This window comes from Myotis nattereri (assembly GCF_964212035.1).
Source record: "Myotis nattereri genome assembly, chromosome: 15".
In the NCBI taxonomy this organism is placed as follows: domain Eukaryota; kingdom Metazoa; phylum Chordata; class Mammalia; order Chiroptera; family Vespertilionidae; genus Myotis; species Myotis nattereri.
The window spans coordinates 16,792,294-16,816,171 of NC_138090.1; the positions used below are offsets into that span (position 1 = coordinate 16,792,294).

General features: G+C 40.5%; 1 protein-coding gene across 1 annotated transcript in view; it reads left to right on the forward strand.

Moving 5' to 3' along the window:
- Positions 1-834: 834 nt before the first annotated feature.
- The window catches only part of PKD1L3 (polycystin 1 like 3, transient receptor potential channel interacting), a gene marked incomplete at its 5' end in the record, with an annotated part of 68,039 nt that continues 44,995 nt past the window's right edge, over positions 835-23,878 (forward strand). The window contains 11 exons of the mRNA XM_081108059.1: positions 835-1,129; positions 2,009-2,128; positions 6,884-6,988; positions 11,868-11,917; positions 14,024-14,272; positions 16,429-16,560; positions 19,393-19,569; positions 20,848-20,975; positions 21,118-21,244; positions 22,238-22,366; positions 22,703-22,934. Of these exons, the coding sequence (XP_080964185.1) occupies positions 835-1,129; positions 2,009-2,128; positions 6,884-6,988; positions 11,868-11,917; positions 14,024-14,272; positions 16,429-16,560; positions 19,393-19,569; positions 20,848-20,975; positions 21,118-21,244; positions 22,238-22,366; positions 22,703-22,934 (1,744 nt within the window). The remainder of the gene's footprint in view (positions 1,130-2,008; positions 2,129-6,883; positions 6,989-11,867; positions 11,918-14,023; positions 14,273-16,428; positions 16,561-19,392; positions 19,570-20,847; positions 20,976-21,117; positions 21,245-22,237; positions 22,367-22,702; positions 22,935-23,878) is intronic.

Here is a 23,878-nt window from a genome sequence, read left to right on the forward strand (position 1 = left end):
AGTAGGATAAACAGCTGAACCCTGAAACCTGCCAAGTGATTCCAGTGCCCACATTTATTTGTGTTTACCTCCCATTTTGGCACCAAGAAAAAGAACTGGTTAAGAACATAAATGACAGATGTGCTGCAGGTGAGGATCGAGTGGCATGTATGAACAGAGGTTTTTCAGCAAGTTAAAGAAAAGCAACGAGAGAATCGATTCTTCCCTACTGCGTGACCAAGTCAAAAGGACCTGTGTGGCTGTAGGCCAGAACCATGTGTATTTAACAAATGGCTATTTAGTTCAGCAAATTTTAATTTCACTGGTTTTCAGTTGTGTTTGTATTTAATCTGTATTCATTCCTTCATTAAATATTTATTCTTTGGTTTTTATGAATATAAGATTTGGGGTATAGTTAAATAAGAGATTTAGGATAGAGTGAATGTATTTAAGAAACAATACAACAATTTAAATTCATAGCTTTCTTTTTTTTTTAACAAAATAATACATTACTCAGTTTTTAACAACACTGAGATATTCATCATTCTCTGCTTCCTTACAGCTTCGATTTAGCAAATAACGATCTATTCGAAAGCTGAAGGCATATCCAGTTGTGTAAACACAGAGGGTAGTGCCCCAGCTATAAAGGCCCATTGCTTTCTTACTCTGTTTGTTTTCAGCTTTTAGGAACTCCACCTGGTCCCTAAAACAAAACAAAACCTTTTTTCTCCTTGACAAATTATTCCCAGTTCCTAAGAGAATAATAGAAATGAACAAGACAAACTCACCAAGAATATAAAGGGCCAGGCAGCGTCTGAGCCTCCACACTTTTTGTGCTCACAATTCACAGAGAAGATGTTATTCCAGAGAAGAGCCTGGCTGTGGTTGCACCTCAGCACAAGCTTCATTCTAGGAAGCGAGCTGAGCAGCCCAGAGCACCGCGGTAAAAGTTACTGTTATCAGCTTCACAGGTTTCACTGCAGCTTTACGGAAGCAGAAAATTACTGCCGTGCCCAGGGAGGACACCTTGCTTACACTTGGAACCAGGAGGTTCAAGATCTCATCTGGGACTTTCTAGAAGAAGGAAAGAAGTGGTGGGTTGGGCAAAATGTAATGCTGCTGGGGAAAGATCAAGAAAACAACAACCCAAGTAAGGCTCTGAGGTTTGATGTTGATGAGGGAAACTTCCTTACTTTTATTCAGGAACAGGAGAAAGAAAAGTCTTTCTGCTTTTGTATACAGAAAAATCAGTCATTTTACTCATTACCATCATTCCTCTGCAATATTTCTCCTCTTCTGCTGCAGCCTTTGATTTGTCTGTGTAGCAAAGATGATGGGATTTTCTCAGAGCCTATCAAAAGTTAACTGACCTAATAGTTCACTGAAAATACTGTGCAAGATTCTGAAGTGGGAAACCTTTTATGGTCACTTTGTAAATATCTCTTCATCATTCTTGGCTCCAAGTTCTCTAATGCAGAAACTAGGAGAGAAATTGTTCACCTGTTGTCTTTCTTAGATATTTTCAAAATTATGTACCATAATCTTGGGGTCTTAGAGAAAACTCCAAGGCATTTGTGTCCTAAGTATCTTCATTAAAGTCTAAATAAATTAATGCCTAGCTTTGTGACAAAGACATAATATGAAAAAATAATCTAAAATATATGTGGTAAGGGAACCTAACTTTTCATCTATTGAAAGGTAGCAAAATTTGGTTTTCATATATAGGATATGCTTTTACTGATTTAAAAAGAAGAGAGAGAGAGAGAGAGAGAGAGAGAGAGAGAGAAGCATGGATCAGTTGCCTCCCTAAGGGATTGAACTCATAACCTAGGTAAGTGCCTTGACTGGGAATTGAACCAGCAACCAGGTCACACCGTTGCTATATTTATTACACCAAGGCTATATTTATTTTTTTAAATGTTTGACTTTTTGTTAGCCAATGTCATCCCAATAAATTCAGTAAAAGTTTTTTTTTAAATGTTTGACCTTTGAATATGAAGCTCATCTGGGTCTGGTCTTCCTTCTGCAGATGTCACAGCCGGCCGAGCCACCAAGCCCACCAGCTGCACTTACGTGTCCAGAAAGTCCAACCGGGTCTCATCAAAAGTAGACTTGTGCTCCCTGGGGCATTATTTCATTTGCCAGGCTGGTAAGTGATGAAGCTACCTGCTGCCAAAGACCTACCTTTATTATTATTTTTTAAATGGACTTTTATTGATTTCAGAGAGGAAGGGAGAGAGAGATAGAAACATCAGTGATGAGAGAGAATCATTGATCAGTTGCTTCCTGCATACCCCCTACTGGGGATCATGCCCACAACCAGGGCATGTGCCCTGACCGGGAATCGAACCATGACCTCCTTGCTCATAGGTCAACGCTCAACCACTGAGCCACACCAGCTGGGTTAAAGACCTAACTTTACTAGAAGAAACTGATTCTAAATAAGGAGAGTTTGTGAGAGCATTAGTTAGCAAGTCCCTGAGTGATAGGCCTTAGGAGGGATATAAGGGTCTTGATTTTCATGGTTTTGGCTAGGGTGAGAAACTGTTCATTTGGAGTGACTTCCTTACCCATCCTACTCTCGTAGTAGAAAAGAGCTGTGCCTTGATGTTCCCTTCATGGCTGGACTTGGGCAGAGTGTGAGAGAAAGTGTACTTCTAGTATTGGTAAGCCCCATTTTCCACATGTGAACCCCTAATCCATTCAGTATTTGGGCTTTAGAGGGTAGAATAGGAACCAAAGGAGAAAGAATATGGTGAAGGAAAATGAGAAGATGAGGGGTGAGGAGATTTTCATCAGTTAGAGGTTTGTTTTCTCAGAAGTAGATGAGAATTAAGGTGTGTGGTTACATAAAGCATTTATTCTTAGCTCAGTGAACTCTCGGAGACTTTATGATGTCCCGGATTGTCTAGGTAAAAATTTGTTTCACTTTTTTAAAATTCAATCTTGCCGAGACCGGTTTGGCTCAGTGGATAGAGCGTCGGCCTGCAGACTAAAAGGTCCCAGGTTCGATTCCGGTCAAGGGCATGTACCTGGCTTGCGGGCACATCCCCAGTGGGAGATATGCAGGAGGCAGCTCATCGATGTTTCTCTCTCATCGATGTTTCTAACTCTCTATCTCTGTCCCTTCCTCTCTGTAAAAAATCAATAAAATATATTTAAAAATTAAATTAAATTAAATTAAATCTTTATTGTTGAAAGTATTGCATATGTCCCCTTTCTCCCAATTGACCCTTTCTAGCCCACCTCCATCCTCGTTTCACTTTTTTAAAAAATCACAAATATATTCTTTTGAAAATACAAAGCACATATAGGTACTTCATTAAACACAGTACATTGCAGTATTTCTTTATTACAAGATGTATTTATCTATTACAGTATTCCTCAAATACTGGGTATTGAGAGGACCCAGTATTTTAACATAATGAATTTCTAGCTTCAAATCTCTCCTTCTTACCCTTTCAAGCTCTTTGTGAGATTTTTGTCCTGTGTTACAGTATAATGTGCTAGTGTTATTGAGGCCAAGGTTGTGAGCCTAAACTCTGCACAAGTCTACTGGTTATGTGTTTCATTCTGACAAACTGCATCCCTAGTATTGGCTGTCTTACAGTTGTGAACTGTTTTTCATCATCTCTAGGACTGGAAAAGCAACTCCTAATTAGCCTAAACGATGATGATATTGTACCCATCTTTCACTCTCCAAGAGTTGAGTTTTTAGACATTCTCAGCTACTCTTGGTTTTGGAGTGAAAATGTCTTTTCTGATATTATCATTCATGTACTTGCAAGAGATTACTGCTATGGAGTGTAGAAGGCTGTGCAGAAGATAATCTTAGACAAAAAAAGAATTCTATTCAATTCATCTAAGCCAGTTCTGCAAATTCTGAGCCTACATTCCCACAATGAGAGGAAGTACGTTACTGCAGCTAAGAGCGCGGGCTCAGGAGTCACGATCATGGGTCAGAGTCCTGAGCTCAGATCTTGTTTTTCTGACTTTCCACTTGTGACAGCTGGGCAAGCAACTTAGCCACTGTGCAGCCCAGTTCCCTCCAAAGGACTGTTATCAGAATTAAGATAATGCAAGTGGAGCATTAGAACAATGCCTAGCATAATATTGTCATTATTACTGTTCATATTATATTATTGTGCAATTTCTATTTTTTGTTCAAAGTTTATTTTCTGCTTCTAGATAGCTTCACACTCATGTCTAAGGTGAAAACACTTTGGAAATCCAATATTGCTAGTTACCTTTAAACTAAAGTATTTCACCATGTAGTTGCGTTAGAGGTATTTTGAAATAACTAGTGTTGTCACAGTGTGTATACATTTTTTATTATGAATTTAAGAAATGCCTCTTGCAAAATAACATGTGGGTGAGAGAAGTATTTGCAAATTTGTTCCTTAACATTCAAGAGAGAAGTCTAATACTTTGTATTATCGTACAGTGTTACTGAGGTTGCAGATTGACGTTTGCACACTGAATAGTTGAACTCAGGATCTTTCTTTTTTTAACCAAAAAAAAGGCACTTAAGCCCTGGCGGGTTTGGCTCAATGGGTAGAGTGTCGGCCTGCAGACTGAGAGGTTCCGGGTTCGATTCCAGTCAAGAGCACATGCCCAGGTTGTGGGCTCGATCCCTAGTGGAGGGCAGCCGATGAATGATTCTCTCTCATCATTGATGTTTCTATCTATATCTATATCTTCTCCCTTCCTCTCTCTGAAATCAATAAAAATATTTTTAAAGGAACTTAAACTTACATATAAAATTATTCGTTCCTAAGAGATTTTTATTTTCAGTGTCAGAATGAGAAGTGGTGATTTGTGTTAAAAGTGGTATGTGTTGTAATAGAATTGATATTCAGCTGAGTGTACCAAGACAAGTCAGACTGGTTGTGAAAACTTTAAACTACTTCCGTGCCATTGGTAAAGTAAAATAATAGCACAACCACAGTACCTCAAACTAATTATCATAGGGTGACATGACAACCATTAATAAATGTAGTTCTATCTTGGCGACATCTGAAAATATCTGTAGCACTCTGCCATTTGGGATATGGTCACAGCCTTGCACATCCTTTGAAACACTCCCTGCTTTAGGAGAGTCATCAGTTGATCATTATCCTCGAATTGCATATTTGCTACTACTACTAAATGTCTTGGCTTTGACTTTGTTCTTGTTTCAGCAGTCAATGTGTGATGTTTTGATATTTATAAATTCAGTAGTTTGTAATAAAACATTGAACACAAGTTCCCACAACTCCTAGTGAAAAAAAAATGGATCTAGGAAATAATCATGAATGACTGCTAACATCAGAAAGAGAGAGACAGATACTGTGTGACTCCTGAGGGACTACTTGACACCACCTATTAAGTAATTTTATTTTTAAAAAATAGAACTTGAAACTGCTCAAGCTCTATGAGCTAACCATGTATATGAACACTTAAAGCACCTTTATTTGTAATAGCTCCAAACTGGAAACAGCCCGGGTGCCCTTCAACAGGTGGTTGGTTAAGCAGCTGGGGTACATCCATACTACGAAATACTATTCAGCAATAAAGAAAAACAAACTATTGATGCATACAACAACATGAACAAGTCACCAGGGAATTATGCTGAGTGAAAAAAGCCAATTCCAAAAGGTTACATACTACATGATTTCATTTATTTAATATTCTTGAAATCAAATGACAAAATTATAGGAATGGAGAACAAATTAGTATTTGTCAGGGGCTAAGATGGGAGTAAGGGCAGGAGAGGAAGTAGGTGTACAAGTTCAGGTAATTTTAAGGGAATTTTGCTCAAGAGCAGGAATGAACTGAAGCTATACATAATTCCTGAGGGAATGAAAATTGGCGGGTTTTTTAAGACAGGAAAAAAAGTCTGCTAGGACAATGAATGCTCTTGACCCAAACAGTGTGCGACTAGAGGGGTTCACTTTGTGTAGGAGCGCAGAAAGTTGGTAGTAACGAGAGAGAAGGCGGTATCTGTGGGGACGGATGCTTGTAGGAGGGCAGATTTGGTGGTAGGAGTCTGTGGAAAGGACTCTTAATTGTTTCCATTTTCCCCTTGAGGCAGAAAGCAAAGTTATGACTTGACCTGAGAATGAGGATCAGGGAGACTCCTGGTTGTTGGAGATTTGAGTAGAGGACAAAGTGGGAAAGGGTTATCTAGGAGAGAGGAAGTGGGACTAGACAAGGGGAATACGGTATCATTGCCTGGGGCTCATGACCCTGAATTTAAGCTGAGATGCAGTCAGTGAAGTGGTATGATTTTGTCTAGCCATGTTCAACAGCATGAGGAGAAACACCGAATGCACGCAAGGCACGTTCAAGAATATTATTGCTGCCCTAGCTGGTTTGGCTCAGTGGATAGAGCGTCAGCCTATGACTGAAGGGTTCCAGGTTCGATTCCAGTCAGGGGCACATGCCCGGGTTGTGGGCTCAGTCCCCAATAGGGGGCATGCGGGAGGCAGCCAATCGATGATTCTCATCATTGATGTTTCGATCTCCCTTCCTCTCTGAAACCAATAAAAATATATTTTAAAATAAAGAATATTACTGTCCACCTTCTCAACTCTTTTATCTCTACCAATAGGAATTAAAGACCACAAAAGAGAATATTATGCTTAGAATGTAAATTCTTAAAATGAACTTAATTCTCTCCTGTCAGTGTTGACCAGTCAGTGGGCCTAATTTTGAGGTGTTAGATCATATAAGGTGATGTCTGTGCTCCAGAGCAAAAGAGCTGCCTCAGAAGTCTTATGTTATTACTCTTTTTTAAAAAAATAGATACTAATCTTTAATTTGTGTTTTCTTGATTATCACGTATGTGCTTGTAAAAGTTATTTTATAGACCTACAGTTAGAGTTGTATCCTATAAATTAACTCCAAATAGATGTCTTTTCAGACCAAGATACAAGTTATGAAAGAAATGGGAATAATTCTCATTCACATCAGCGACCCAAGAAGACAAAAAGAGAAGTCGCAATACCAAGAAACAAAATGGCCTCAGGTAATGGGAAGTGAAATCAGTGACTGCCTTAAAGGATGCACAAAATTCATGTTGAAATGTGTCATCATCACAGGTACCCAGTAAATATCCATGACACTCTCTTTTCTCTCATCTCAATATTGCAATCTTTGCTTTCATTTATAAATTCTTATTTTCTTGATATTCCTTTGCCCGTCTTTTTTTACATATACCCAAGTGAAAGACAGTTTTTTTCTACAAATGTTCCATCAAAAAAGAGAGGCTTCTAGCCCAGCCTGTGTAATTCAGTGGTTGAGTGTCGACCTATGAACCAGGAAGTCACGGTTCAATTCCTGGTCAGGGAACATGCCTGGGTTTCAGGCTCGATCCCCTGTAGGGTGTATGCAGGAGGCAGCCAATCAGTAATTCTATCTCATTATTGATGCTTCTATCTCTCCCTCTCCCTTTCTAAAATCAATAAAAATATTTTTTTTTTTAAAAAAAGAGAGAGACTTCTAGAAGTCCTTGCAAAGTCAAGCTGCAGTGTTCTCTCTCATTATTTTTTAATTTTGAAAAACAAATACTCTTTGGGGAAGATGCATTAGCCTGAAATGACCTCAATCAGTATCAATGTTGAATTATTATAGAGATCTCCTGATAGAATGGGTGAAAAAAGAGACTAATGTAAAGTGGATCTAGTGATGATTTTAGGGTATGACCTCACAACTTCAAGTGTTAGATGTCCTTGTCAACAAGCCCATTAAGTATCCCTTAAAAGAACAATTTAGAAAGTGTTATTATGGTAGAAACATGAATATATATTTAAAGGACAATGTAAAAATCAACTTTTCTGAATGCTTTGTAAGTGGGTACTTTTGAGTTGGGCCTAAGTGTTTAGTGATAGCATTAAATAGAAGTAAAGATGATATATTTTGGAAAACTTAAATGATTCCCAAAGTTCTTCAGATTATAATTAAAGCAATGATGATGAAGATGCATTTGAAAAATCTGAATAAACTTATGACATGAAATATGAGTTTCATGAAGCAATTTTTATAAATTAACATATATACATTTATATAACATGATTTTAAATATGCCTTTATAAAATGAAATAAATAGACATTTGATGTTCCACCTACATCCTTCAAGTTTTTATATAGTCAAGTTTGCCCAGAAGTAACTTTTTAACAGTCTCATTGAGAGATTGCCCTATTTGGGAGGTTGCCTTATATTTATATACATATGGTCCTTTACAAATCTTTGTGTTACTTTGCTTTAAGCATATTCCTATTAAGTTTCATATAAAGGCATCTAATTATTTTACTAACCCTGAGAATATTTTTATACCACATTTAAATTTATTTTAATAATAGAGATCCTTTCTGGTTCTGATGCTCCCTTGCAACTCTCTTCTGTCTTTTGTGGAAATTTTTTTCTTCAATATTTTGGTTTTAATTGTTTCCCTCTAAAAAGTTCTTTACTAAAACACATTCTTATACCTACATTTTTCTAATTGTCAAACCCAGGAATGAAAGTCTCTTTTGAAATCCCCTCATCTGGTTAAAGGAATATAGTTTATATTAGTTTTCTCCTCCCCACCCTCACTCCCTAGATCAGTGATGGCGAACCTTTTGAGCTCGGCGTGTCAGCATTTTGAAAAACCCTAACTTAACTCTGGTGCCGTGTCACATATAGAAATTTTTTTATATTTGCAACCATAGTAAAACAAAGACTTATATTTTTGATATTTATTTTATATATTTAAATGCCATTTAACAAAGAAAAATCAACCAAAAAAATGAGTTCGTGTGTCACCTCTGACACGCGTGTCATAGGTTCGCCATCACTGCCCTAGATCTTGTTAGTACATTCTGTTGGTTTTATTCAGGTTATTGTTATATTAAATTGTTTGTGTGTGTGTGTGTGTGTGTGCATTTTTTGTGTGTTTTGTTGTTGTTGTTGTTAATCCTCGCCCAAGGATATTTTTCCATTGATATTTAGAGAGAATGGAAGGGAGAGATAGAGACAGAGAGAAACATCGATGTGAGAGAGACACACATTGATTGGTTGCCTCCTGCAAACATCCCAACCAAGGAACCTGCAACCAAGGTACATGCCCTTGACCGGAATCGAACCCGGGTCCCTTCAGTCCGCAGGCCGACGCTCTATCTACTGAGCCAAACTGGCTAGGGCTAAATTGCTATTTTTATATTATACGACTTCTCTTAAGAATACATTTTTTGCCGAAACCGGTTTGGCTTAGTGGATAGAGCGTCGGCTTGCGGACTGAAAGGTCCCAGGTTCGATTCCGGTCAAGGGCATGTACCTGGGTTGCGGGAACATCCCCCAGTGGGAGATGTGCAGGAGGCAGCTGATCGATGTTCCTCTCTCATCGATGTTTCTAACTCTCTATCTCTCTCCCTTCCTCTCTGTGAAAAATCAATAAAATATATTTTTAAAAAAATAATACATTTTTTAAACTTTTATAAAAACCAGATTTCTAGTAATAATTTAGCACTTATTTCTATTTCACTGGTTTTGTGACTTTACTTTTCTTGAGTTCTTAATTTTGTCTCATTTCTACAATTGTTTTTTCAAGAAAGATCAACTGGTGGAAATATTTGGGGAACTTGTGAATAGTCAAAAGGGGTCTTTCTTGGCCCTTCCCAATGTTAAAAGAAAATTCTCCCCAGACAAGTTACTGATCTAGTAGACTTTAATTCAGTAATTTATGAATTGGGCAGTACCCAATGTAGCAGATAGAAAGCTCTGAAGAGCTGAACACGGCAAGAGATTTTTATAGACTTAAGTGAGCAGGGTTACTTTCCTTATTTGGAGCAAAGGGAAGCCTTGAAGTCAGACTAGGTAATTTGTGCTGAACAGGCAAGCACTGATTGGTTGACGTTGGCCTGCCTCTTCTGCGAGAGCCAAACACAGAAACTCAAGTTTTGGTTTGCTGTAGTGGGGCTTAGCATGACTGACTCTATCTTGGGTCTAAGTTCATTACCTGAACACCAATGAGCCATATTTTAGCACAGTTCACAAGTTAAAACATTGGATCGTAGCTGTATATCCTCCATATCTTTTCTGCCATTCTCTTTTTCAAATATATTTTTTATTGATTTCAGAGAGGAAAGGACAGGGAGAGAGAGAGAGGAACATCAGTGATGAGAGAGAATCATTGATCAGCTGCCTCCTGCACGCCCCACTGTGGGGATCGAGCCCACAACTGGGCATGTGCCCTGACCAGGGATCGATGTGACCTCCTGGTTCATAGGTTGATGCTCAACCACTGAGCCACGTTGGCTGGGCTGAGCTCATTTATTTCACGTTTAATCTATCTCATTCTTGTGCATTTTAGCTTCAGCTGATTTATCTTTAAGACTTCCTGTTTCTATTAAGGATGTTACATAGCTTTCTAAGGATTTGGTTAAATAAATTTTTTTGCTGTTGATAATTTTCAGAGTTATGCTTTCCTCTGAGTCCCCTGGATTCAGTCTCCAGGTTCTATGCTAGTCATAGGCTCTCTTTTGGTTTGATTTTTTCCTTACCTTTGAAGGCAGGATCTGTCTAAACACAAGGTTTGTCAGGAGACCAAGGTTTGTCAAGAAGGCCAAGTAGGCTGCCTGTAGCCAGCTTTGTTTTAACACTCATGCCTTGAAAGAAGTCAACCAAAGTTAATAACAAATAGGCATGTTAACCCACTAATATCGCCATAGAGCATGGTTTCCTTACTGGAAAGTGTGGAAAGAGAATGAAAGCAATATGGTGATCTGGTAAAAAGTCTATCAGAAATATGCTCTGATTTATTAATAAACTAGAGGCCCGGTGCACAAAAATTCGTGCACTGGTGGGGGGGCAGTCCCTCAGCCCAACCTGCACCCTTTTGCAGTTGGGGAGCCCTCGGGGGGTGTCCATCTGATGGCTTAGGCCTGCTCCCCCTGGTGGTTAGTGCACATCATAGCACATCATTCAGCCTTTAGGGTCAATTTGCATATTATCCTTTTATTATATAGGATATATTTATATAAATATACAGCTTCTCTTAAGAATACATTTTTGTAAAAGTTTGAGACAGATATTTCTGCAGTGATGTTTATATACTGGCACCTTTATGGGTGGCTTTATTTAATATTTATTTTTACATGGAGGATCTTTGAAGAGTAAGCAACAGGATGAAACGGTAGTGATTTGTCATGCTTCAGCTTCGGAATTCTAGCTGTACAGCTTCATCAACAGCAGAAAATGAGCCTCTGGTCTCCTATGTGATTTACATTTTTAGTCAAGAATAACAAATAAAATAGGAAAAAATATTTCTATCCTAGGCTTTTACTTGAACTTAACATACTTTCATTCATATATATATATTTATATTAGAGGCCTGGTGCACGAAATTTGTGCACTGGATGGGGGGAGGTCCCTCAGCCTGACCTGTGCCGTCTCACCGTCCAGGAGCCCTCGGGGGATGTCCGACTGACGTGGAGGAGGGAGAGGCTCCTGCCACCACCACTGCACTCACCAGCCGTGAGCCCAGCTTCTGGCTGAGTGGTGCTCCCCCTGTGGGAGCACACTGACCACCAGGGGGCAGCTCTTGCATTGAGCGTCTGCCCCCTGGTGGTCATTATGCATCATAGCAACCGTTTGTTCTGCTATTTGGTTGATTTGCATATTAGCCTTTTATTATATAGGAAGGAGGATATATTTTTATTGATTTCAGAGAGGAAGGAAGAGGGACAGATAGAAACATCAATAATGAGAGAGAAGCATTGACTGGCTGCCTCCTGCACATCCCCTACTGAGAATTGAGCCTACAACCTGGGCATGTGCCCTGACCAGGAATCAGGAATCAAACCGTGACCTCCTGGTTCAGAGGTTGAGCCACATGGGCCAGGCCTAATCTACTTTCTTTTTTCTACAGGAGCCACTCATCATTCAAACAAATGTCACCAACCTGCTCTTGCTAATCCTGTAAGTACTTAACCTTCACAGCACACGTCTTGGAATCGTGTTCTCTTTACCAGTCCTGGTGGGTCCTGCCAGAGCTCTACTTTGTCTCACAGAGTGCTCTGAATTATAGTTTTCTGATAAGGAAAGGAAAGTACGTAAGTGCAGGAAAGAGTCAGGTTTAATGGATTATTTATTAAAGACGATTTCAAAGCCTATCTTTTGGCTTTCATGCTGGTATTATTTTCTTTTGTTGGTAGTTTCTTTATTCCCTGCTTCATTCCAAAAAGAACTTGTGGCATCTTACAAAAATATATACAATGCAATAATGTGTTTTTTTTATTTTAAAAAGGAAAAATAAAGAAATTGAGTGAAAAGTAGAAATTCTGTATAATCTACAAAATTTCACCTTCAAGAAATTTCTTAGCTTTCTTGCCTTTGTATCCTACATAGAAACCTCTCAGTAGGTGGCTAAATATAGATTTACATTTATTTGGTCCACTGTAGAAAAAAAAAATGTGTTGTTATAAGTATAAAAAGGAAGGAGGATGAAATAAAAATCCCTTAAGTCGGTATTTCTCAAGGGATGTTCTGCAGAAAACAGCCAATATTGCTTAAAATATTGCCAGGCGGAATTTGTTTTACTGTAAGACTTCTCAGGGCCTTTTTGTTTTGTGAGGATATTTTCTCCATTGCTTTCCAGAGAGAGTGGAACGGAGGGGGAAGAGACAGAGAGAGAGAGAGAGAGAGAGAGAGAGAGAGAGAGAGAGAGAGAAACATCAATGTGAGAAAGACACATTCATTGGTTACCTCCTGCACGCCTCCCCTCCCCCCACTGGAAAGCAAGCCTGCCAAGGAAGCATGTGCCCTTGACCCACCCTTCAGTCTGCAGGCCCACACTCTATCCACTGAACCAAACCGGCTAGGGCAGTGGTTCTCAACCTTCCTAATGCCTCGACACTTTAATACAGTTCTTCATGTTGTGGTGACCCCAACCATAAAATTATTTTCGTTGCTACTTCATAACTGTAATGTTGCTACTGTTATGAATCGTAATGTAAATATCTGATATGCAGGATGTATTTTCATTGTTACAAATTGAACATAATTAAAGCATAATGATTAATCACAAAAACAATATGTAATTATATATGTGTTTTCCGACGGTCTTAGGCGACCCCTGTGAAAGGGTCGTTCGACCCCCAAAGGGGTTGCGGCCCACAGGTTGAGAACTGCTGGGCTATTGCATAGAGGCTTTTATATGCCCCAAACCTAACCACTTCCCATTATCTTCACCACTATGACCCCAGGCTCAGCCACCATCAGCTCCCGTCTGAACACTGCATCTTTCTCCTACTGAACTCCTTGCTTCTGTCCTCGGCCTCTTTCTGTCACTTCTCAGCATAGCAGTGAGAGGAGCCTTCACAGCAGAAGTCAGATCCAGCGACTGCTCATCAAAGCCCCCTCACCCCCCATGTCTTCCCATCTCATTCAAAGTAAATTCACACTGCTTCTCAATTTCCTGACATAGGACCTGCTCTCCAACCCCCTTCCCTCATTCCCCTCCACCCCCTGGATCTTTCTTTAGCTCCCCTCCTACCATTTTTGCTCATCCAGCCTTTTTGTTCTTCCCCAAACAAACAGCAGGCTGTGGCCTTGGGGCTTTTCCACTTCTTAAATACCCTACTCCAGAATACTGACAGAATTTTCTCTCTAATTCTCAGCCAAAATGCCCTTCCTTGACATCTGACATGCGTTAGTGACCATGCGATATAATTTGTCTCTCTGTCTCCATCACCAACATGGACACTCAGGGAGGGCAAGAACTTGGCTCACTCTGTTTATTGCTGTACCCTCACTTCCCCATGCTTAGCACATGGTAGCTGTTTCATTATAAGTTACTGAATGCTTGACAATAAGTACACACGGGAAATTGTGCATCTCAGAGAGGGTAATATCACACGCCACTTCCTCCAAACTGCTTGAGCACAGGGTCTTTTTGAGAGAAATATTTATTAATATCTCAGGGCCTTGGGAGTTCCAAAGCAATTTTGGAGACACCACTTTAATTTTCATTATTTGGCTAAAATCAGATTTAGCCTTTTCCTTTTATATATTTTTATCTTTTAGTCCAAGACCCTGTGCCATTCTGCCAGCCCGTTTCCTTCAGTCCTCCCCGCAGTCACACAGCAGGGACTGTCAGTCACCCCTGTGCCTACCAGCCAGCCACTCCCTGTGACGGCAGAGCTCCCCAGGCCTGCGTCTGTAACACAGGCTGGAAACGCTCTGGTGGGAATAACTTCAAGCCCCAAAGAGGACTCACATCCAGACGTCTCCACCACTCATCCCCAAGCATCATCTCAGAGCGCATCCAATCAGGTGAGTGAGGAACATGGAAGTCACTACTGTGTATGTTCATTACATGGAAATAGCACTTTTATATCTATATACATACATATATGTATGTATATATATATTATTGATTTCAGAGAGGAAGGGAGAGGGAGGGAGAGATAGAAACTTCCATGATGAAAAAGAGAGTCATTGATCAGCTGCCTCTTGCACATCCACCACAGGATCGAACCTGAAACCCGGGCATGTGCCCTGACCAGGAATCAAGCCCTGACCTCCTGGCTCATAGGTCGATGCTCAGCCACTTAGCCACACTGGCTGGGCTGGAATCAGCACTTTTATTCTTTCCTTCTATTTTGGTGTCGTTTCGGGAACAGTGATGCTAGGAAGGAGCCTCGTTCCCCCTTTACCCCTGAGCAGAATATACCTGGGAATGCCTGACAGACAGGCATGTGTCCCGATTAAAAGCAAAAGCCAAAGCAAGTCCATGAAAATATCCCACATTGGGTCTTACGCCTATTTCAGTATTTACGGTCGTATTAGGTAATGCTGTTGTATCAGTGCTTCGGCTGGGGAGGAACCCTTGTTGGCCTGCCCCACTGTCTTAGCAGCAGCAAACCCTTCGACACCTTCTCCACCTCACCCTCTCAACCCTCCTTTCTCCTTTGTTCCCCTTCCAGACAAACTGGGAAAAAGGCAAAGCTGCTTTAACAGTGTTGACTGAAGACATCCTGCTTCTCCCTATTATTTGGGGTTTTTTTAAAACACAAGCCCTGCCTATAAGCCATCTAACATTTTCCTGTTAGAAAGGAGTCCTATTTTCTCTGTATCTGCTGTCAGTGGTAATGGAAACTAGATGTTCACTGATGTCTCAGTCAGCATTGTGTTCTGCTGAGGGGAAAAGTGATCTGCAGCAGCTTAAACAAAGAGTGTTTGCTTGCCTTAAATAGAAATTTGAAAGCTCGAATATCCAAAGAGTCTACAGACAAATTATTAGAACTATCGAGAGAATTTAGAGATGTTACTGAATATCAGATCAGTATATACTAAAGTTAATTATATTATTGCATATCAGCAACTATCAGTTAGATTTTTTTAAAAAGATATAATAACAGGTACCTAGGAATAAATCTAACCAAAGATGTACAAAACTTCTAGTTTTTCTGAGTCAGTTCAGGAAACCATGATAAGGCTTGATTGAGAGACATTAAAGAAAAGCGAAGTAAGTGGTGAGATCTGCCAGGTTCAGCCCAGGTGAGGCGTCCTCTCTGAAGTATCAGGTAAGGCTGCCGCTGGAATGACGCTGAGTACAGCCTGACCAGCAGGCAGACGTGCAGCCGGGAGGCATCTGTGTCTCCCTTACCTTCACTCCTTATTGACATCCCAGTCCCACAGCGTAAACCAAAATTGGGTGGGCCTCAGTTCTGAGATCTCTCTGTAACTGACCCAACCCCCTATAACCCTGTGAGTCAGGAATAACCCTATTCAATTGCATGGCGCGTGAGGGTGGGGTCTTAACTGACGTGGACTGCTCCAGTCCTTGAGCCTAGCAGTACACAGTAGGCATTTAATAAGGACTTATTGAATACTGATTGAGTTCAGCTGTAAGTGGGTTGTTCTCTAGAATTCGGACCATGTAGTTGGTGTAAACAGATTGTCTCAGGGTTGGACTTCCAGTTCAAAACAAGTAGCCTCTTAGTTTGGGGGCCCTGCCTAGTGTCCTGAGCTTGTTTGTTTTCTCGGGTTTCCTGCCCCCCAGCTCCTGCCCTGTGGTATGTCAAGGACTTCCCTCTTGAACAGGAACTCTTGGGTTGAGGGAATTACTGTGGGAAACCTGAGGGGATAAACACACTTCTGAATAGGCAGGTTTTGTTGTCTTGAATTCCAGGTTTCTCACGCTTGTGATCATGGCCATAGCCTTAAGCTTACTCTTGCAGATCTTATTGTCAGACTCACTTGTCCTTTGAGCAATCATTGTATGACCTGTTATCATTTTCTGTATGAAGAGGTGAAAATTCTATTTGCAGAAAAGCCTCTGAAAGCAATAAGTGTGATGGAAAGCCTGTGATTCATAGAGCTTGTAATGTCACCAAAGGCCAGCTCTCATTAAAGCAATGTCCCAAACTACTAAAGTGCAGTAATTATATGCAAATAATTTTCACAAAATCCTTTGTTCCCAATAGGTCACAGATGAAAGGGCATGGAACTTCAGCGAAGCGATGCATGGTTTGCAACCTCACAGCCAACTGCAGAAAGCTTGTGAGGTGCTCCAGAGACTGACAGCCATGATCCCAGGACTGTCCGAGTCAGTGCAGGTAAGCAGAGGCTGATTGGGAGGGAACAGATGTGAGGAAGGGGAAAGTGAAAAACAGGAAAGGAGAAAACGTATAATAAAGTAGAAAATGTATAATCTGGAAATTGTACCCTGTACAGACTAACATTATGAAATACTTTGTGGAGACTCAATGGAAATATTAGCAAGTGTATTTGTACCTTTAAATCTGAAGATTGTTCCCTCGCTGGGTGGCTCAGTTGGTTAGAGTGTCGTCCCAATACCCCAAGGTTGTAGGTTTGATCCCCGGTCAGGGCACATACAAGAAACAAGCAATAATAAATATATAGATAAAGGAAACAGCAAGTCACCGTTTTTCTCTCTCCCTCTCTCTCTAAAATCAATACATTTAAAAACTATATGTTAAGGCAGCTCTCTCTATGGAGCATGCCCAAGCCTTCCCCCCACCCCCTGCTACCCCCTCCAGGTGCATTTTCCTAGACTCTGTTAAGCTTCAAGGTCCCTTCTTTTGCCTCTGTAACTTGTTTCTTGAGCCCATTACTTCTATAGCCCATTCCTTCCACCTCTGTGACTTTCTAAATAAACTTTCTCTTATAAAAAAAAATCTGAAGATTGTTAAAAAACTGGATCAGTAGTGACATTCCCATTTATCACATCACTGCTTTTCTGATCTATGTGTCAGGAGAAATCACAGGAGACAAAGACAGGTCCATGCATAGAGCAGCCATAGCATAGAGCAGCCTTGAAACAGGCATCAAAAGCCCGTGCCTCCGTGATATCTGCCTTTGTTGCAACCACATTTGCCAGTGTTACTTCCTCATAATTATTCATGCCTCCTTCTACTCCCTACACATAGATTAAGGAGGTAGGATTAGTGAGGATTTTAATTTTCTTTTTTCCATTTTCTGTATTTTCAAATATTGCAATAAGTACATAAATGCGATCTGTATTGGTTTATTTGAGAAAATTAGAACAAAAGCATATTAAATAAAAAGCACTCTCTAGATGTAATCACTATTATTAGATTAATCTTGATTTGCTGTGCATAACCTTCCAAACGTTTTTGATGCATACACAAAGTTTGTTGGTTTGTTTTGTTTTAATAAAAATGGGGTTAAAGTCTACAAATGTTTCTGCCCCTTGATTGTTTTACTCAATGCTGAGTTAAGGGTATCTCTTCATGTCAGTACACATAAGTGAACTCCTTATTCTTAATGTTTATTTGATATTTTACCCTTGCAAATAGCCATCCATGGATATCCTTATACCTACATCTTTCAGGACTTCTGCAAATATTTCTGTGGGATAGAGTGCTAGAAATAGAATTGATGGGCTTTTACATTTTCAATAGATGACAAAATTATCCTCCCCTCCTAAAAGGAACTATTTTACATTCTCAGCAACCTTTCCCCCACACTTTCATTTTTGCCAATTTTAAAGGCAAAAAAAAAAAGCATTTTATTGACTACTAAGTCCTTCATTGGACTACTGGTCTCTTTGTTTGTAAGAGAGCTTATTTATTATTGATATTAACCTTTTGTTATATATGTTGCAAATATTTTGTGTTCATGTCTTATTTTTAACTTTATTTACTTTTTTACTTATTTACTTTTAAATCCTCACCCAAGGATATTTTTCCATTGACTTTTAGAGAGAGTGGAAAAGACAGAGAGAAATATTGATGTGAGAGAAACACAACAATAGGTTGCCTCCTTCACAAGCCCTGACTGGAGATCGAACTCATAAATTAGGTATGTGCCCTGACCAGAAATCAAATCCATCACCATTTGGTGTACGGGACAACTCCCCAACCAACTAAGCCAGCCAGCTAGGGCTTAACTTCATTTATTTTATTTTTTTGATACTTACTTTTATTATTTTATTTTTCATACTAGAGGCCCAGTGCACAAAAATTCATGCACTCTGGAGGTGTCCCTCAGCCCGGCCTGCCCCCTCTTGCAGTCTGGGACCCTTCAGGGAATGTTCACCTGCCGGCTTAGGACCTAAGCCAGCAGTCAGACATCCCTCTCGCAGTCCAGGAGTCCTGACTCCTTACCACCCGCCTGCTCACTGCTCCTTAGCACTGCCTCAGAGGCGGGAGAGGCTCCTGCCACCACAGCTGCGCTCACCTGCCCAGTTTTTGGCTGAGCAGCGCCTCCCCTGTGGGAGTGCACTGACCACCAGAGGGCAGCTCCTACATTGAGTGTCTGCCCCCTGGTGGTCAGTGCATGTCATAGCGACCAGTTGTTCCGCCATTTGGTCAATTTGCATATTACCCTTTTATTATATAGGATAGGATATTTTATTTTGCAGTTTTTAATAAGTGTAACGTTGAAAATAAAGAACATTTCAAAACAAAAGTAGTAGTACTTTTGGTGACTGTTTAGTAAATAGTTGTCAGTTGGTTCATTTGACTTGTTTTCCATGAGGGTAGCCTGCAGAAAGGAGAGTTAGTGTTTTCTGTTTCATTTAGAACTTCTCCTTGATCTCCATGTCAAGTCTGTCTTGAATGCTTTTGAGGCCCTGGATACAAAGGGATAGTCTGTGCGGTACTTCAGTCAGCACTCTTCTCTTCTGCATTCCTCTTTTAAGCTTAGTTATGTTAATTAGATATTTGATCCTCTTTCCACTCAGAAAGGGTTGTGTCATTTGCTTAGCACAAACTGAAATACGAATCCTCCCCGTAGGTGATATGGAATAGTATATTTTCCTTCCCTGCCACAGTGTAACATTGCTTCTTATAAAAATGTATTTGAAATGTGTAAAGAACACTGAACTCCTTCTCAGAATAACACAAATGTAAAACAGCCATAAACCGTTCAGGAATGTCTATTTGCTTTTCCAAAATTCCCAGGTCAATGTTGTCGACTCCCTTATTTACCAGAGTGGCCAATTACTGAAAAGCCCATTTCAGAACAGCAGCACTCTGGGCTTCCAAATTCCTGTGACTGTCTGCCTCGTTCACTCCCTCAGCAGTGTAGTGAACGCTGACGAAGCAAGTGGGCCAAGATCCAAGCATGACATTGAGCAGGTGGGTGCGGTACATGCCACTGGCCGACTCTCCCCAGAAACGTTCAGTCTGGACAGGCCCAGGTCTCGCACAGCCTCCCACCAGACTCTCAGAGCCCAGCTAAGCCTGCAGCACGGACGACACTGCTCTGTGAATCCTGCTCTGGGTCCTCTCTCTGCCCCAGCGAGCCCAGCCTGCCTAACGCTGTCATCTGGTGAAAAGACCTTAGTGACGCGCTTGGCACACAGCAAGCACTCAGTAAGTTCTGTCTGCTGTGCACATGAGACAGTGTTCGGCGTTGTTAGTCATTAGGGAAATGCAAATCAGCTTCCACTTCACACCTAATAACAAGCGTGGGCAAGGAGGCAGGAAAATGGAACCTTCATACACGGTTAGATCGTAAGATGGTACAGCTCTTTGCAAAGCAGTGTGACAGTTCCCCCAAAGTGTTAAAAATATAATTACCATGTGACCTGGTAATTCTACTCCATGGAATAGATCCACATATGTCCGTCCGCCTGAAACTTGTACAATCATGTTCATAGCAATATTATTCAAGTGGCCAAATAGCAAAAAGGTGGAAACAACCCAGATGTCCATGATCGGATGAATGGACAAAGAAAAAGTGGTATGTCCATAAAGTGGAATAGTATTCGGTAACAAAAAAGAATGAAGTACTGATACAAACTACAACATGGATGAACCTTGAAAGTATTATGACAAGTGAAGAAGCCAATCACAAAAGACCATATATTATGATTCCATTTATATGAAATGTCCAGGAGAGGCAAATCTATAGACTGTAGATGAGTGGTCACCTAGGGGTTGAGGAGATAGGGACAGAAGAATGGACAGTGACTGCTACTGGGTTCTGAGTTTATTTTACGAGAGAGAAAAATATTCTAAAACTAGATCATGGTTCTAGTTGCACAACCCTGTGAGTTTACAAAAAAACCCTTGAATTGTATACTCAAAATGGGTGAATTGTATGTGTGAATTCATTATAGTAAAGCTCTTTTTAAATATAAAAAAAAACTATCATAAGCAGATCTAGGGCAGCTTATATCATGGGGCAAAAGAAATACATATTTCTTTGGGGGGCCCTCTTAGTGGCACAGGAGATGATGACTCTTTAGCCAGACTACAGGTACTGCCTATGGGTTCTCTCCAATGAATGTCACCTCCCATTACATCATTGTCAAGATCCCTGTTCCCCTTCCAACCCCCTCAGAATCATCATTTCACTAACACAATACCCTGAGGTTACACAAGTCACTTGATATTTCCCTCTAAATGCAGGTAGAAAATACTCTGAAAAAGTCCTTGATGGCCCTTGGGGAGATCCAGGAAACATTTCTACGGCAGCATCCATTTTCTGAGTCTTCGGTGACTTTGACCTCGTCCATTGCTACCCTGATGTTGAGCAGGTAGCATAGGAGGAAAGGAGGGAGGGAGGGAAGGTGAGAGGGAGGGATTTTAAGAAGGGAGGAATGAAGGAAGGAGAGTTTCATTTTAGGTTTTTGACCTTTAGAGAATAGATTGATTCCCATTTCACTTCTTTTTCATTAGCCAAAACATATCAACTTTGCCTCTGAGCTCTTACACTCTCGGATACCCAGCACCGATGCGGTTAGCCTTCCCATCAGCTTCGGCGCTGGAGGAGCTCTTGAATAAACACCCAGGAGTTAATGTTCAAGTGAGTGTGAAGTTGATTCTGACCAGAATAAAAGTGAGATTTGGTGGCTGTAGGCATTTGGATGGCAAGAATGCACCATGAAATGTAAGCTAACAGACCAAACAAGAGATGGTTGTGTGCTGTTAATTTCTGTTTTACCCTGGCAGGATTGAAGGCCTCTGAAAATGATCCATGATAGAATGGGGAGCATTAAACAAGCTTCTGGATTTAACTAAGTTTCTGTGTTATGATGTGAATTGATTCAACTCTTCACTATTATATAAAGCTAGGGATATCTGAATAATCACTGATTCAATATACCGACCTAGTCATATCAGTATATTGTATTTTTTTTTCAGCAATTACTTAACAAACAGAAGTAGGATTGTTGCCTTATCCTGAAGAACAGAATACTTCCTAGTAAAATGAATCCTCTAGGTATAAAGATGTAAAAATAATAATAATTCTGAGGATCACAGTAAATGACTCATCTTTAACTAATTAATTCTTTCTCATATGATCCTATATAATAAAAGGTTAATATGCAAATCCACTGAAATTCAGAATGACCAGTCGCTATGACACACACTGACCACCAGGGGGCAGACGCTTAACTCAGGAGCTACCCCTGGTGGTCAGTGCACTCTTGCAGGGGGACCACCACTCACCCAGAAGCTGGGCTCACGGCTGGCGAGAGCCTCTCCTGCCTCTGCAACAGTACTAAGGATGTCCTATAGCTGGCTTGGGAAGCGGGCCTAAGTCATCTGTCGGACATCCCCCAAAAGCTCCCAGACTGTAAGAGGGTGCAGGCCAGGCTAAGGGCCCCCAACTCCCGAGTGCATGCATTTCATGCACTGGGCCTCTAGTCTTATAATGAGAGGTATTTCATTTGAGATATAGCAAGGGGGAAAATCCCAACATTTAATTTATGGTATCTGATTACCTTATTATGTACCGGGGTGTTATTTATAAATATTTCGGTAATTGCTGAAACTGGAGTTTTCTTGTCTCTAGATAACAGGACTAGCTTTCAATCCCTTCAAGGATTTTGATGACAAGAACATTGTTGGAAGCGTCGGAAGTGTGGTACTAAGTTCTAATCATAAATTGCTCCGAGTCCATGACTTAATGGAGGACATTGAGGTATGACTTGATTATTAGGAAATAAAATAGAAGGGACTAGGAATTCCTGGAGAAAAGCATAGAAGGAAGCAACTCCATGAAGGAAGTCATTGGACATTCATGGGAGTGACATTGTTTCATTAACACCTTTACTTAGGAAATTGTACAAACTTTTCCTTATAAGTCATTTTAGATCTTAGCCTATTACCCTTCCTTAACCCCTGACACTGTTACCTACTAAAATTCAAAGAGGAATACTTAGGAAGTTTCATCCCATTTCCCTATAAAGGAGACTGACAGGTGTCAATCAATGGGTCATCTTAAATTTGAAGAGTGATGAACTGTCTCTCATTCTAGATCATGCTCTGGAGAAATGCAAGCATGGAAACCCACCCCACCAGCGTCAACATGAGCACGGACTATTTTACCATCACAGTGAACGTCACTTCCCTGGAGAAATCCCTGATCGTGTGCATAGAGCCTGAAAGTCCCGTTTCAATGACACTCTACCTGGGGTTCGAGTATCAGCCTAACCACACTTTCTTTCACCTGAACATGACCCTGCCAAAGGCTCAGGTGGAGCAGAAAGGTAAGACCCCTCTCAGGTGTCAGCAGTTGACCGACCACAGCACTTTGCAATGCATGTTTTTCTTTTCTTTTTAAATTAACTTTTTTTTAGATAACTGTATATTCACATGCAATTGTAAGAAATAAAAACAGATCTTATATACTTGTCACTCAGTTTCTCCTAATGCTAACATCTTGCTTAACTGTAGTGCAATGAGGAAATGACATTGATCCAATGCACTGATCTTATTCAGATACCACTACCTTACAAGCACTCCTGTGTTTGTGTTTAGTCTTCTGTACTTTTATCACGTGTGTAGATGCATGTGACCATGAAATGCATTTATTTTATTTTATTTTTTTAATCCTCAACCAATGATATTTTTCCATTGATATTTAGAGAGCATGGAAGAGAAGGGGAGAGACAGAGAGAGAGAAACATCGATGTGAGAAAGATACATCGATTGGTTGCCTCCTGCACATGCCCCAACCAGGGCCGGGGATAGAGCCTGCAACCAATCAAGATATGTGTCTTTGACCAGAATTGAACCCGCAATCCTTCATTCCATGTGCTGACGCTCTATCCACTGAGCTAAACCGGCCAGGGCATGAGATGCATTTTTTAAAAGATGGATTGTGTGATATATAGAAGGATATTTATGTGATAAAGCAAATTTAGTAAATGTTAATTATAGAATCTGGTTATGATTTTATGGATGTTCCTGTAAAATTCTCTCAACCTTTATATGATTGAAAATTTTCATAATAAAACTAGTGGCCCGGTGCACAGATTCATGTGCATTGAAAGGAAATTAGGTCAGCCGAGAATTGCCGCTGCCAAGTCACCACAGCTCAGCAGTAAACCAGATTCGGGGCTGACAGTGCCCCAGCAACAACGTAACCCATGGCCGAAGGTGGAATCGTGTGGCCCCGCGAGGAATCGGGCTCCCTCCTCTTTTATACTTG